Here is a 16,195-nt window from a genome sequence, read left to right as displayed (position 1 = left end):
TCATGACTAAACTTCTCCTGTGTCCAGAGATGTATTTCCTGAGTTTATAAACTGTAAAAAAACCGACTCTGGGCACTCCCGCTGGAAACCCGGAAATGCTCCTGGCGAATAAACCAACAACAAACGCTACAACAAGTTGCTCGGCGAAGCGAGCACGTTTAAACAAATTATAAAGTAGCTGAGACACGTTAACAACACTTTTCTTCTTTTCTCAACCGCCGTGGTTTGCCCGCGCTGTGAAGCCCCGACGAACAGCCTACAAAAGCAGGGGCGCCCAAAATACAGACGGTAACATCGACCTTGCACCGAGGGACCCCGTATCCATCCACCTCTCAAAGACTCGCCAAAATAACGGACTTAATAACAGACTTAATAACGTTTTATTTGGCCAAAGATATGTGCCATATTACCGTATTTTCCAGGCCAAATGGCGCACCGGATTATAAGGCGCACTGCCGATGAATGGTCTATTTTCGATCTTTTTTCATATATAAGACGCACCGGATTATAGGTCGCATTAAAGGTGTCATATTTACACTACCGTTCAAAAGTTTGGGGTCACCCAAACAATTTTGTGGAATAGCCTTCATTTCTAAGAACAAAAATAGACTGTCGAGTTTCAGATGAAAGTTCTCTTTTTCTGGCCATTTTGAGCGTTTAATTGACCCCACAAATGTGATGCTCCAGAAACTCAATCTGCTCAAAGGAAGGTCAGTTTTGTAGCTTCTGTAACGAGCTCAACTGTTTTCAGATGTGTGAACATGATTGCACAAGGGTTTTCTAATCATCAATTAGCCTTCTGAGCCAATGAGCAAACACATTGTACCATTAGAACACTGGAGTGATAGTTGCTGGAAATGGGCCTCTATACACCTATGTAGATATTGCACCAAAAACCAGACATTTGCAGTTAGAATAGTCATTTACCACATTAGCAATGTATAGAGTGTATTTCTTTAAAGTTAAGACTAGTTTAAAGTTATCTTCATTGAAAAGTACAGTGCTTTTCCTTCAAAAATAATGACATTTCAATGTGACCCCAAACTTTTGAACGGTAGTGTATATATATATTTTTTCCTAAATGTAAAACACTTCCTTGTGGTCAACATCAGTGGTCCCCAACCACCGGGCCGTGGCCCGATACCGGTCCGTGGATCGATTGGTGCCGCACAAGAAAAAAAAAAAAAAAAAAAAGTTTTATTTTTTTATTAAATCAACATAAATAACACAAGATACACTTACAATTAGTGCACTTACCCAAAAAACCTCCCTCCCCCATTTACACTCATTCACACAAAAGGGTTGTTTCTTTCTGTTATCAATATTCTGGTTCCTACATTATATATCAATATATATCAATACAGTCTGCAGGGATACAGTCCGTAAGCACACGATTGTATTTTTTTATGACAAAAAAAAAAACAAAAACAAAAAAAAAAAACATCCCCCCCTCCTCCCCCTCAGTCCGTGGGACAAATTTCCAAGTGTTGACCGGTCCGCAGTTACAAAAAGGTTGGGGACCACTGGTCTACATAACATGTAATGGTGGTTCTTTGGTCAAAATGTTGCATAGATGATGTTTTACAGATCATCTTCAAGCCGCTTTCTGACAGTCGCTTCCAGATGCGCCGTTTTGTGGGCGGTCTTATTTACGTGGCTCACCTTCGGCAGCGTCTTCTCCCCGCCATCTTTGTTGTAGCGGTGTAGCGTGCAAGGACGGGAGTGGAAGAAGTGTCAAAAGATGGAGCTAACTGTTTTAATGACATTCAGACTTTACTTCAATCAATAACGGAGCAGCATCTCCTCATCCGGAACGTGAAAAAGCGTCCGACCGGAACTCTCTAATAACTTAAGTTCCTTGGGTGAATAATGTAAACTCACTACACCGGTATGTTTTAGCGCTTTCATGGCGAGTTTACTGACAGATATAAGTAAGAACTTTACACTACTTTATATTAGAAATGGCAACAGCGGAGGATGAATGTCCCATAACAAGAAAAAGAAGAAGCTTATCGACTACAGAGTCGACACAGACTACAAAGGCGGAGGTGCGCAAAAATTTTCAGGACTTATGCAGATCCCAAATACAGATCAGCATGTATCAGAAGGTAAGAGAAGTTGCATTTGCATAGCTTTGCGAAACAAAAACGCCAGATAATAAGTCTTACCTTATACACACACCATAATAATACTGGTATGTTGAAGCACAGTACAATCCATCAAGCGGTGCGGCTTCATAGTTTACCAAAGTCGTACTAAAACATTTTGATAGATTTTTGATCGCCGTGTGTAATGTTCTATATTTTCAATGGAACATATAAAATGTTGGTGTTGTTTACTTGAGTCATATTGCAGTCTATAAGTATCTCCTATGTGTGACCGCCATCTTAGTGCAGTCTACACGTATATCTTATGTGTGACTGCCATCTACTGGTCACACTTATCATTTCACCATGTACCAAATAAAATAGCTTCGAGGTCGGTAAGCAAAACCCAAAATGATTCCACTGGGTTATAAAGCGCACTGTCGAGTTTCGATTAAAAAAAAGGATTTTAAGTGCACCTTATAGTTCGTAAAATACGATAATACTGTGGGCAGTACAATGAAGGTGTTCTTTTTGATCACACTTTACAATGGCATATTTATTTTAGTGAGCCCTTTGTCTTTTGTACATTTTATTTGATTATCAATAAAGTATTTTTTTATTAGTGCACTTTGAAATGTAAGCCAAGTTCACACACAGTTTTTTTTGTTTTGTTTTCGCAAGGGCAGTAAAATATTTTATAATTAGCAGTAAATCATCTTCATTAATAATCGTGATTTCAATATTGGCTTAGACTGAGGTAAACACGGGCCAACGGGCCTCTACGACCACCACTTTGCCAACATTCACACACCAGTGTGGGTGGCGTTGGGGACTGGGACGGATGAAAGTGGGTTCCAACCAGAAACCCGCCGCTCCTTTAATTGACCATTAAAATGTAATGTGTGTGCCAAGCTTTGCAAAAAAAACCAACCCAAACAACACACATTTTAAGTTTCTTTCTTTCTGACCCATCTGCAAGTCGGCATTTTTCTTTTCTTATTCTTACTGCTCATTACTACATTTTACAAGCTGGACACCTTCTTTGTGCAATGTTGCATTATCGTCCATTTCCTTAAAAACATTTTTTTTTGTACAAACCCCGTTTCCATATGAGTTGGGAAATTGTGTTAGATGTAAATATAAACGGAATACAATGATTTGCAAATCATTTTCAACCCATATTCAGTTGAATATGCTACAAAGACAACATATTTGATGTTCAAACTGTTAAACTTTTTTTTTTTTTGCAAATAATCATTAACTTTAGAATTTGATGCCAGTAACACGTGACAAAGAAGTTGGGAAAGGTGGCAATAAATACTGATAAAGTTGAGGAATGCTCATCAAACACTTATTTGGAACATCCCACAGGTGAACAGGCAAATTGGGAACAGGTGGGTGCCATGATTGGGTATAAAAGTAGATTCCATGAAATGCTCAGTCATTCACAAACAAGGATGGGGCGAGGGTCACCACTTTGTCAACAAATGCGTGAGCAAATTGTTGAACAGTTTAAGAAAAACCTTTCTCAACCAGCTATTGCAAGGAATTTAGGGATTTCACCATCTACGCTCCGTAATATCATCAAAGGGTTCAGAGAATCTGGAGAAATCACTGCACGTAAGCAGCTAAGCCCGTGACCTTCCATCCCTCAGGCTGTACTGCATCAACAAGCGACATCAGTGTGTAAAGGATATCACCACATGGGCTCAGGAACACTTCAGAAACCCACTGTCAGTAACTACAGTTGGTCGCTACATCTGTAAGTGCAAGTTAAAACTCTCCTATGCAAGGCGAAAACCGTTTATCAACAACACCCAGAAACGCCGTCGGCTTCGCTGGGCCTGAGCTCATCTAAGATGGACTGATACAAAGTGGAAAAGTGTTCTGTGGTCTGACGAGTCCACATTTCAAATTGTTTTTGGAAACTGTGGACGTCGTGTCCTCCGGACCAAAGAGGAAAAGAACCATCCGGATTGTTATAGGCGCAAAGTGTAAAAGCCAGCATGTGTGATGGTATGGGGGTGTATTAGTGCCCAAGATATGGGTAACTTACACATCTGTGAAAGCGCCATTAATGCTGAAAGGTACATACAGGTTTTGGAGCTACATATGTTGCCATCCATGCAATGTTACCATGGACGCCCCTGCTTATTTCAGCAAGACAATGCCAAGCCACGTGTTACATCGACGTGGCTTCATAGTAAAAGAGTGCGGGTACTAGACTGGCCTGCCTGTAGTCCAGACCTGTCTCCCGTTGAAAATGTGTGGCGCATTATGAAGCCTAAAATACCACAAGGGAGACCCCCGGACTGTTGAACAACTTAAGCTGTACATCAAGCAAGAATGGGAAAGAATTCCACCAGAGAAGCTTCAAAAATGTGTCTCCTCAGTTCCCAAACGTTTACTGAGTGTTGTTAAAAGGAAAGGCCATGTAACACAACTACTTTGGCACGTGTTGCAGCCATGAAATTCTAAGTGAATTTTTATTTGCAAAAAAAAAATAAAGTTTATGAGTTTGAACATCAAATATGTTGTCTTTGTAGCATATTCAACTGAATATGGGTTGAAAAGGATTTGCAAATCATTGTATTCCGTTTATATTTACATCAAACACAATTTCCCAACTCATATGGAAACGGGGTTTGTATATGCATTTTTGTCATGCTAGATTCCTACCGCGATGCTGTGGAGACAAACAGTATAAAGCAATGCGGCCGACTGCCCTTCACCATTTGATTCAATATTTGGCCAGGCTATTAAATATTTATTCAGGAGCTAAATACTCTCTGCTGGGTTTGCTTTCGCTGAGAGGCGTGGCTCAATTCCCAGTAGTGTTATTAGCAGCAACCTCTTATCAGTCAGCAGCAGAGTAATGAGACTGCCTGTTTCAGATCACTACACCACACACAGGATGCCACTAATAGGGCACGTCAACAGCGCGCACACGCACCGGCCTCGTCTCTCACCGTGCTTCTAATTGTCCAAAACTTTTTGCAAGCTGCTGTTAATTGACAGAGAACACTTCTCCAAAGTGTTCTCCAGTTCGGTGAAAATGTTTAACTTGGCCATTGTTAAATGAGTGATTGGAGCACATACTTGTTGGTCACAAAAAAACATTCATGAAGTTTGGTTCTTTTATGAATTTATTATGGGTCTACTGAAAATGTGACCAAATGTGCTGGGTCAAAAGTATACATACAGCCAATATTTGCTTACATGTCCCTTGGCAAGTTTCACTGCAATAAGGCACTTTTGGTAGCCATCCACAAGCTTCTGCTTGAGTTTTTGACCACTCCTCTTGTCAAAATTGGTGCAGTTCAGCTAAATGTGTTGGTTTTCTGACATGGACTTGTTTCTTCAGCATTGTCCACACGTTTAAGTCAGGACTTTTGGGAAGGCCGTTCTAAAACCTTCATTCTAGCCTGATTTAGCCATTCCTTTACCACTTTTGACGTGTGTTTGGGGGTCATTGTCCTGTTGGAACACCCAACTGCGCCCATGACCCAACCTCCAAGCTGATGATTTTAGGTTGTCCGGAAGAATTTGGAGGTAATCCTCCTTTTTCATTGTCCCATTTACTCTCTGTAAAGCACCAGTTCCATTGGCAGCAAAACAGGCCCAGAGCATAATACTACTACCTCCATGCTTGACGGTAGGTATGGTGTTCCTGGGATTAAAGGCCTCACCTTATCTCCTCCAAACATATTGCTGGGTATTGTGGCCAAATAACAAAATTTTTGTTTCATCTGACCACAGAACTTTTCCTCATTCTTCATCTGAATGGGAAGATATGAACATCCCATCAGTAAGCGATTGTTTTATTATGTTCGTAGTTCGTACATCTTGTTAGCAATATTGCTAAATGATGCTTAGTGTTTCACTAAAGCTGGATATATTTAGCACTCAGTTTCTAAAACTTGTACATCATCCTCCTTATATTCAGGCTCAAAAATATAAGGTTCTTGATCATCATTTGTCCTAAAGTAGTCTTTGTTGTCTCTCATGAAGTCTGCAATGATTAGTAGTTTTGTTGTTGTTTTTGAAGGTAAAAGCAAACGTTGCGATGTGTTTGTGAAACTAATACGCTGCCGTATGCTTAAAATGAGCAAAATTCGTAAATATCACATGTTATTATGAATGTGTCTGGGATTAAAGGCCTCACCTTTTCTCCTCCAAACATATTGCTGGGTATTGTGGCCAAATAACTAAATTTTTGTTTCATCTGACCACAGAACTTTCCTCCAGAAGGTCTTATCTTTGTCCATGTGATGTCAGATGAAACAAAAAATTAGCTGTTTACACAATTCCGCCCTCTGAAATAAGATTTACTGGCCTGAATGCTAACCAAGTATTGTTATGATAAGCGATAACGTAGACAAACTGTTTTTAGCTGCGCAGGGATCAAAGAGAGCTAACTAGCTTATGCTAGAAGTTGGTTAACTTTGACATTCAACTTAAACCCAAAGACGTCGACATAAAAAGACGCTCGTTTTGTAAAGCCTTTGTAAGGATTATGATTAATTCTTCATCTGAATGGGAAGATATGAACATCCCATCAGTAAGTGATTGTTTTATTATGTTCGTAGTTTGTACATCTTGTTAGCAATATTGCTAAATGATGCTTAGTGTTTCACTAAAGCTGGATATATTTAGCACTCAGTTTCTAAAACTTGTACATCATCCTCCTTATATTCAGGCTCAAAAATATAAGGTTCTGGATCATCATTTGTCCTAAAGTAGTCTTTGTTGTCTCTCATGAAGTCTGCAATGATTAGTAGTTTTGTTGTTGTTTTTGAAGGTAAAACCAAACGTTGCGATGTGTTTGTGAAATTAATACGCTGCCGTATGCTTAAAATCATCTGACATCACATGGACAAAGATAAGACCTTCTGGAGGAAAGTTCTGTGGTCAGATGAAACAAACATTTTGTTATTTGGCCACAATACCCAGCAATATTTTTGGAGGAGAAAAGGTGAGGCCTTTAATCCCAGACACATTCATAATAACATGTGATATTTACGAATTTTGCTCCTTTTAAGCATACGGCAGCGTATTAATTTCACAAACACATCGCAACGTTTGCTTTTACCTTCAAAAACAACAACAAAACTACTAATCATTGCAGACTTCATGAGAGACAACAAAGACTACTTTAGGACAAATGATGATCCAGAACCTTATATTTTTGAGCCTGAATATAAGGAGGATGATGTACAAGTTTTAGAAACTGAGTGCTAAATATATCCAGCTTTAGTGAAACACTAAGCATCATTTAGCAATATTGCTAACAAGATGTACAAACTACGAACATAATAAAACAATCACTTACTGATGGGATGTTCATATCTTCCCATTCAGATGAAGAATTAATCATAATCCTTACAAAGGCTTTACAAAACGAGCGTCTTTTTATGTCGACGTCTTTGGGTTTAAAGGCCTACTGAAAGCCACTACTACCGACCACGCAGTCTGATAGTTTATATATCAATGATGAAATCTTAACATTATAACACATGCCAATACGGCCGGGTTAACTTATAAAGTGACATTTTAAATTTGCCGCTAAACTTCCGGTTCGAAACGCCTCTGAGGATGACGTATGCGCGTGACGTAGACCGGCGAACACGGGTATGCCTTCCACATTGAAGCCAATACGAAAAAGCTCTGTTTTCATTTCATAATTCCACAGTATTCTGGACATCTGTGTTCGTGAATCTGTTGCAATCATGTTCATTGCATTATGGAGAAGGAAGCTGAGCAAGCAAAGAAGAAAGTTGTCGGTGCGAAATGGACGTAATTTTCGAACGTAGTCAGCAACAACAGTACACAGCCGGCGCTTCTTTGTTTACATTCCCGAAAGATGCAGTCAAGATGGAAGAACTCGGATAACAGAGACTCTAACCAGGAGGACTTTTGACTTCGATACACAGACGCCTGTAGAGAACTGGGACAACACAGACTCTTACCAGGATTACTTTGATTTGGATGACAAAGACGCAGACGTGCTACTGTGAGTATGCAGCTTTGGCTTCTAAACATTTGATCGCTTGACCGTATGTGCGCAACTTTTTTTTGCGTATGTACGTAACTTTTTTAAAATATATAAGCTTTATGAACCTTGGGTTAGGTGAACGGTCTTTTGGGCTGAGTGATTGTGTGTGTTGATCAGGTGTTTGAATTGTATTGGCGTGTTCTATGGAGCTAGGAGCTAGCAGAGGAGCTAGGAGCTAGCATAGGAGCTAGGAGCTAGCGTAACAAACACGCAGGTGTTTTTATGCAGGATTAATTTGTGGCATATTAAATATAAGCCTGGTTGTGTTGTGGCTAATAGAGTATATATATGTCTTGTGTTTATTTACTGTTGTAGTCATTCCCAGCTGAATATCAGGTACCGTGAGTATGCAGCCTTGGCTGCTAAACATTTGAGAGATTGACCGTATGTGCGCGTCACGTACGTAACTTTTTAAAAATATATAAGCTTTATGAACCTTGGGTTAGGTGAACGGTCTTTTGGGCTGAGTGATTGTGTGTGTTGATCAGGTGTTTGAATTGTATTGGCGTGTTCTATGGAGCTAGGAGCTAGCAGAGGAGCTAGGAGCTAGCATAACAAAAACGCAGGTGTTTTTATGCAGGATTAATTTGTGGCATATTAAATATAAGCCTGGTTGTGTTGTGGCTAATAGAGTATATATATGTCTTGTGTTTATTTACTGTTGTAGTCATTCCCAGCTGAATATCAGGTCACCCCCGGCTCTCACAGCATCTTCCCTATCTGAATAGCTTCAACTCCCCACTAGTCCTTCACTTGCACTTTACTCATCCACAAATCTTTCATCCTCGCTCAAATTAATGGGGAAATTTTCGCTTTCTCGGTCCGAATCTCTCTCACTTCATGCGGCCATCATTGTAAACAATAGGGAACTTTGCGTATATGTTCAACTGACTACGTCACGCTACTTCCGGTAGGGGCAAGCCTTTTTTTATCAGATACCAAAAGTTGCGATCTTTATCGTCGTTGTTCTATACTAAATCCTTTCAGCAAAAATATGGCAATATCGCGAAATGATCAAGTATGACACATAGAATAGATCTGCTATCCCCGTTTAAATAAAAAAAAATCATTTCAGTAGGCCTTTAAGTTGAATGTCAAAGTTAACCAACTTCTAGCATAAGCTAGTTAGCTCTCTTTGATCGCTGCGCAGCTAAAAACAGTTTGTCTACGTTATCGCTTATCATAACAATACTTGGTTAATATTCAGGCCAGTAAATCTTATTTCAGAGGGCGGAATTGTGTACTCCCAGGAGCTGCATTGTTAGCCACCGCTTACTTGCCGTATTTTACGAGTTAGAATGCATGAACAAAAAAAAACAAACGTGTGTTTTACATAAGGATTGTGAATAACAGGCAACATTTAGGTTTACAGGCTCTGCATCGTCCGTGAGATTTTTAGTAGAGATGAATAAATTGATAAATGCTTTGAAATGTATTATCGGAAATTATCGGTATCGGTTTCAAAAAGTAAAATAAATTATTTTTTAAAACGCCGCTGTACGGAATATATGGACGTAGGGAGCAGTACAGAGCAGTTGCGTCTCCCAGTCAGCAGCCCCTCCCCTCTCCCCTCGCCCACACACAACACAGGAGTTGCAGCACGACTGCGGCATGAGAGGTTTACTGGCGACGCTTGATGACCTCATCAAACCGCCGCGAGCCGAGCATAACAACAACAAGAGTGTGTTGTTGCCGGTGCTGTAGCCGTGGCTAACAAGCGAGCTCGCTCGGTGACTGACTAACCATGTCTATGGTTTGGGATTATTTGAAAGTGTCTCTGACGGATAAAAAACTGGCAATTTGCAATGACTGCAAAAAGTTATGAGCAATTTGATCTCCCACCTCTTCAAGAATCATAAGGAGATACACGATGAATACAACCTTCATTGTTTTTGTAGCTGTTGTTTTGAGGCATGTTTAAAAAAAAATAAAAAAATAATGCACTTTGTGAAAGTCAAAGTATAGTACTTCCCATAGTTGTAGTGGGTATCAGGAATATCTCAGGGAGAGCATGTCCCAAATTCCAAGCTGCTGTTTTGAGGCATGTTAAAAAAAAAAAATGCACTTTGTGACTTAAAGGCCTACTGAAATGAGATTTTCTTATTTAAACGGGGATAGCAGGTCTATTCTATGTGTCATACTTGATCATTTTGCAATATTGCCATATTTTTGCTGAAAGGATTTAGTAGAGAACATTGACGATAAAGTTCGCAACTTTTGGTCGCTGATAAAAAAGCCTTGCCTGTACCGGAAGTAGCGTGACGTCACAGGTTGTGGAGCTCCTCACATCTGCACATTGTTTACAATCATGGCCAGCAGCAGCGAGAGCGATTCGGACCGAGAAAGCGACGATTTCCCCATTAATTTGAGCGAGGATGAAAGATTCGTGGATGAGGAAAGTGAGAGTGAAGGATTAGAGGGCAGTGGAAGCGATTCAGATAGGGAAGATGCTGTGAGAGACGGGAATGACTAAAACAGTAAATAAACACAAGACATATATATATACTCTATTAGCCACAGGCTTATATTTAATATGCCACAAATTAATCCGCATAACAAACACCTCCCCCCTCCCGTCCATATAACCCACCAATACAACTCAAACACCCGCACAACACACTCAATCCCACAGCCCAAAGTACCGTTCACCTCTGTAAAGTTCATACAGCACATATATTTCCCCAAAGTCACGTACGTGACATGCACATAGCGGCACGCGCGTACGGGCAAGCGATCAAATGTTTGGAAGCCAAAGCTGCGTACTCACGGTAGCGCTTCTGCTATCCAACTCAAAGTCCTCCAGGTTGTGTTGCTGCAGCCGGCCGCTAATACACCGCTTCCCACCTACAGCTTTCTTCTTTGCTGTCTTCATTGTTCATTAGACAAATTGCATAAGATTCACCAACACAGATGTCCAGAATACTGTGGAATTTTGCGATGAAAACAGACGACTTAATAGCTGGCCACAATGCTGTCCCAAAATGTCCGCTACAATCCGTGACGTCACGCGCAAACGTCATCACACCGAGACGTTTTCAGCAGGATATTTCGCGGGAAATTTAAAATTGCATTTTACTAATCTAACCCGGCCGTATTGGCATGTGTTGCGATGTTAAGATTTCATCATTGATATATAAACTATCAGACTGCGTGGTCGGTAGTAGTGGCTTTCAGTAGGCCTTTAATAATAAATATGGCAGTGCCATGTTGGCATTTTTTCCCATAACTTGAGTTGATTTATTTTGGAAAACCTTGTTACATTGTTTAATGCATCCAGCGGGGCATCACAACAAAATGAGGCATAATAATGTGTTAATTCCACGACTGTATATATCGGTATCGGTTGATATCGGAATCGGTAATTAAGAGTTGGACAATATCGGAATATCGGATATCGGCAAAAAAGCCATTATCGGACATCTCTACTTTTTAGTAAGATGTTATTACAGCTCAGCTGTCTTATAAACACAAAATATGGAATTCTTCTATTATTTTTCGACTTTTTTAGACGCATCGGAGCAGAGTTCAGGACGGGAAACGCCGGCAAGCAGCTCATCGCGCCAAGGAGCCGGGGACCTGATGGAGGAAAAGACAAAAGCAGACAAGAAAAAGAAAGTGAAAGTAAAGAAGAAGGACAAGAACAAAGTCAAAGGAAGAGAAAAAGAGAAGAAAAAATCGGAGGAGTCCGAGGAGACGGAGAAGAAGTCGAAGAAAATAGGTTTCAGCCTGTTAAGGTAATTTGTATTCCCCTTTTTCTTCATCTTTGGCTGTAGTCAGAATAATGTTTCTTACTGGGGCTTCAGAAGATGAATGCAGAATGCCGTGATTAACTTGCTCCTACTTGCACTGACACTACCTGGATCCATCCAACCCTTTCTATTTCCTCCCTTGTGCAAGCTTCTGTGTAACGTGTCGTACAGGGAAACCTCGATTTACACACCTAATTGGGTTTTAACCTAGACAAGTTTGTATAGTGAAGCACAGTTCACCATAAGAAACACTCGCCACGTGTACATGGACAACATTTATTTAATCAAATCATCATTCAAATTAGAATGCAACTGTGTTCATGGACCCTGATCTGGTTATGACGTGCATTTCCATGCATCACACCTTAAAACCGGGAATACTTTACTTTGACATGCGCAGAACCTAACATAAACGTAAAGGTGCGTTATTATTTGAGCTATGGCGCCATCTTTTGGACAAGTTCGCTCGCCGCAGGTGCTGAAGAAGCAGTAGACTTCCACTGTTATCAAACGTAGCATTTCTGCTTGTCTGACGTTATCACTCTATTTATTTATAATGTATTCCTTCTGTTCACTACTTTTGTTTTACCTCTCTTTTTGAAATGGAGCTGTTCTGTGCCTTTTGTGTCGTGATTGCGTACGAATTGCGGCGCGTCTTCATGATACGACATTCTGCGTACGTGTCTGAGGCTAGCAGTTAGCACTTGGAGTAGCTGTAAGGTCAGGAATAAAACAGCTGTAAACTCACTACACCGGTAGGTTTTAGCGCTTTCATGGGGAGTTTACTGACAGATATAAGTAAGAACTTTACACTACTTTATATTAGAAATGGCAACAGCGGAGGATGAATGTCATATAACAAGAAGGTAGAGACAAAGAAGAAGCTAGTCGTCACGGACTACAAAGGCGGACGCACGCAATTTTTCAGTACTTATGCAGATCCCAAATACAGATCAGCATGTACCAAAAAGTAAGAAAAGTTGCTTTTGCTTAATATTGCGAAACAAAACGGCAGATAATGTCTTACTTTATACACACACCATAATAATACTCGTATGTTGAAGCACAGTACAATCCATCAAGCGGTGCGGCTTCATAGCTTACCCAAGTCGTACTAAAACATTTTGATAGATTTTTGAGCGCCGTGTGTAATGTTCTATATTTTCAATGGAACATATAAAATGTTGGTGTTGTTTACTTGAGTCATATTGCCATCATAGTGCAGTCCACGCGTTTCTCTTATGTTTGACTGCCATCTACTGGTCACACTTATCATTGCACTATGTACCAAATAAAATAGCTTCGTGGTCGGTAAGCAAAACCAGAATGAATCTGTACATTAGGTGCACTGCAAAAACGGAAATCTAAGTAAGATTAAATATCTCAAATAAGGGTGATATTTGCTTATTTTCTGTCTGATAAGATAATTCTTCTCACTAAGCAGATTTTATGCTAGTGTTTTACTTGTTTTAGGGGTTTTGGTTCTTAATTATCTCAGTAACATATTACAGCTTGTAGCTGAGATTTTAAAATTATATATTAATTATAATAGTATAATAATATAATATTTAATATATAATAATGAATATAATAATTTATATTTAATATGTAATATACTAATATAATATTTATATAGCATGAATTATAATAATTATAAATTATAATGTAATAATTTTAAAATTATTACTTTAAAAAAGTAGTTTTATACTTGTGAGTCACAAGTATAAAACTACTTTTTTAAAGTAATAATTTCTTACTTCAAGCATGAAAAAAAAAATCATGATGCCGAGCGCATATCATTATGTCAAGATAATGGCACTAGCATTTACTTAATTTAAGAATATTTTTCAACATATTGAGCAAAAATGTCTAATTTTTTTTCTACCAAGAAAAGTGCACTTGTTATTCGTGAGAATATACTTATTTTAAGGTATTTTTAGGTTCATTGAGGTTAGTTAATTTTACTTGTTTTGGAAAGTCTTGACAAGCCGAATTTTCTTGTTCTATTGGCAGATAATTTTGCTCAGTTCAAATAAAATACCCCTAATTTTTTATTTTTTTTAAAATTGTTTTTGAACACTGACTTTTTGCAGTGTGCACTGAGTTATAAGGCGCACTGTCGAGTTTTGAGGGGGAAAAAAGGATTTTAAGGGTGCCTTATATAGTCTGGAAAATACGGTATTTGTTTTACCATTCAATTCATCCTCTGTCATGAGCTTTTTTCCACCGTATGCTCCTCATCTACAATGTCCTATCTAACATGCGTGCATCAGAAACTATTAGATTGTCCGGTAACCTAATATGTCAGCTCCCAAACACCATATGTAGAACTTCCCTCCTATCACACGTTCACAGGCACACAAAAGACCACCCTAAAAGTGCTGCCCCAATTTCTTTAAGAGCTACTTAAAATGATCTCTCAGAGCTTTTTGGTGATGAACTCAAACACTGTGCGTGGGATTTAGTTCTGCAGGTGCACACACACAGGAAGATCGGGATCTTCCTATGAACAATGTGGACCTTATACTTTAATTACAACCTGACATCAGATCTTCTTTTTTCTCCTTGAGCCGGGATTTCATATGACTATTACATCGATACACATCGGTAGAAAAGCTTTTCTCTTGTAAATTGATTCCTAATTCACTGTTACTTTGAAAAAATATGCTTAGAAAGGCTCCTCTCTGGTGTACAACATAAATAAACAAGCACGGGTTTATAAAATTCACATTGTATCACACTGATCATATCTCACAAGTGCTATTTTTATTGAACACTTGGCCCTCCAAGTACCACCATAATGACCGACATTAGAATACAGTAGGCCTAAGTATTCGTTAAAAACAAGGCAGAGTTTTTTACTTAATATTTTTGGCCACTGTAACATTACAGTCAGTTTGAACAGTCACACTGTGTTTGAATATAGGAAAATAAAATGCTATTCACTTAATGAGGTGATTATTTGGCGTACCAATAGATGGAGCTTACCACCGTTTGAAAATTACTACTTTAATAACACCAATTTAATGGAACGGATGCTTTCAAAGCAAAACCAAAAAAAAACATTTTATTTGACGGATAGATCTGATGTAGTGATGCAAGCATTAAAAGTAAAAAAAACATAATATATGACTTATTTTTAACACTTTTATGACTATGGCCCTTTTTGGGTCCAAAGGACCTTTAGTGTAATTTTTTCAAAAAATGTTGTTGTTCAAAAAATAATAATCAATTAAAATTAATTAATTATTAACCTATTTGAGGCTCTAATTACTTTACATCAAATATTTTATTTTGAAATATGTTTTGAAAAAAATGCTTGCATATTTTGTTGTGTTTGCCATATCAAAATCAAGATTTTTATTTGACAAAGGGCATAAAAAACAAAACAAAAAACATTTTAATTGACAGATAGATCTGAGGTTGATGTAGAGATCCAAGCGTTAAAAGTTAAGAAAACATAATATATGACTTATTTTTAACACTTTTATGACTATGGCCCTTTTGGGTCCCCAAGACCTTTAGTGTAATTTTTTCAAAAAACGTCATTGTTCAAAAAAAAAAAAATCCATTAAAATGTATGAATTGTTAACCTTTTTGAGGCTCTAATTACTCCACATCAAATATTTTATGTTGAACTATGTTTTGAAAAAAACCGCTTGCATATTTTGTTGTGTTTGCCATATCAAAACCAAGGTTTTTATTTGACAAACGGCATAAAAAAAACCCCAACATTTTAATTGACAGATAGATCTGAGGTTGATGTAGAGATCCAAGCGTTAAAAGTAAAGTAAACATAATATATGACTTATTTTTAACACTTTTATGACTATGGCCCGTTTGGGTCCCCAAGACCTTTAGTGTCATTTTTTCAAAAAACGTCATTTCCCCCCCCCCCCCAAAAATCCATTAAAACTGATGAATTATTAACCTATTCAAGGCTCTAATTACTTTACATCTAATATTTTATTTTGAAATATGTTTTGAAAAAAATGCTTGCATATTTTGTTATGTTTGCCATATCAAAATCAAGATTTTTATTTGACAAAGGGCATAAAAAACAAAAAAAACATTTTAATTGACAGATAGATCTGAGGTTAATGTAGAGATCCAAGCATTAAAAGTAAAGAAAACATAATATATGACTTATTTTTAACACTTTTATGACTATGGCCCTTTTTGGGTCCCCAATACCTTTAGTGTCTTTTTTTCATAAAACGTCATTGTTAAAAAAAAACATTAAAATGTATGAATTATTAACCTATTCAAGGCTCTAATTACTCTACATCAAATATTTTATGTTG

The 16,195-nt window shown here is 38.3% G+C and overlaps 1 protein-coding gene across 2 annotated transcripts in view; it reads left to right on the top strand.

The window, feature by feature from the left end:
- Window positions 1-16,195, top strand: part of pard3bb (par-3 family cell polarity regulator beta b) — a 422,709-nt gene that overhangs the window by 194,782 nt on the left and 211,732 nt on the right. For both annotated transcript variants that reach the window (XM_062067536.1, XM_062067535.1), the window contains exon 20: window positions 11,651-11,876. In XM_062067536.1, coding sequence (XP_061923520.1) covers window positions 11,651-11,876 — 226 coding nt within the window. The remainder of the gene's footprint in view (window positions 1-11,650; window positions 11,877-16,195) is intronic.

Source organism: Entelurus aequoreus, linkage group LG13 (assembly GCF_033978785.1).
Source record: "Entelurus aequoreus isolate RoL-2023_Sb linkage group LG13, RoL_Eaeq_v1.1, whole genome shotgun sequence".
NCBI lineage: Eukaryota > Metazoa > Chordata > Actinopteri > Syngnathiformes > Syngnathidae > Entelurus > Entelurus aequoreus.
Note: the sequence above shows the minus strand (reverse complement) of the source record. Positions and strands in the feature narration are given on the sequence as shown.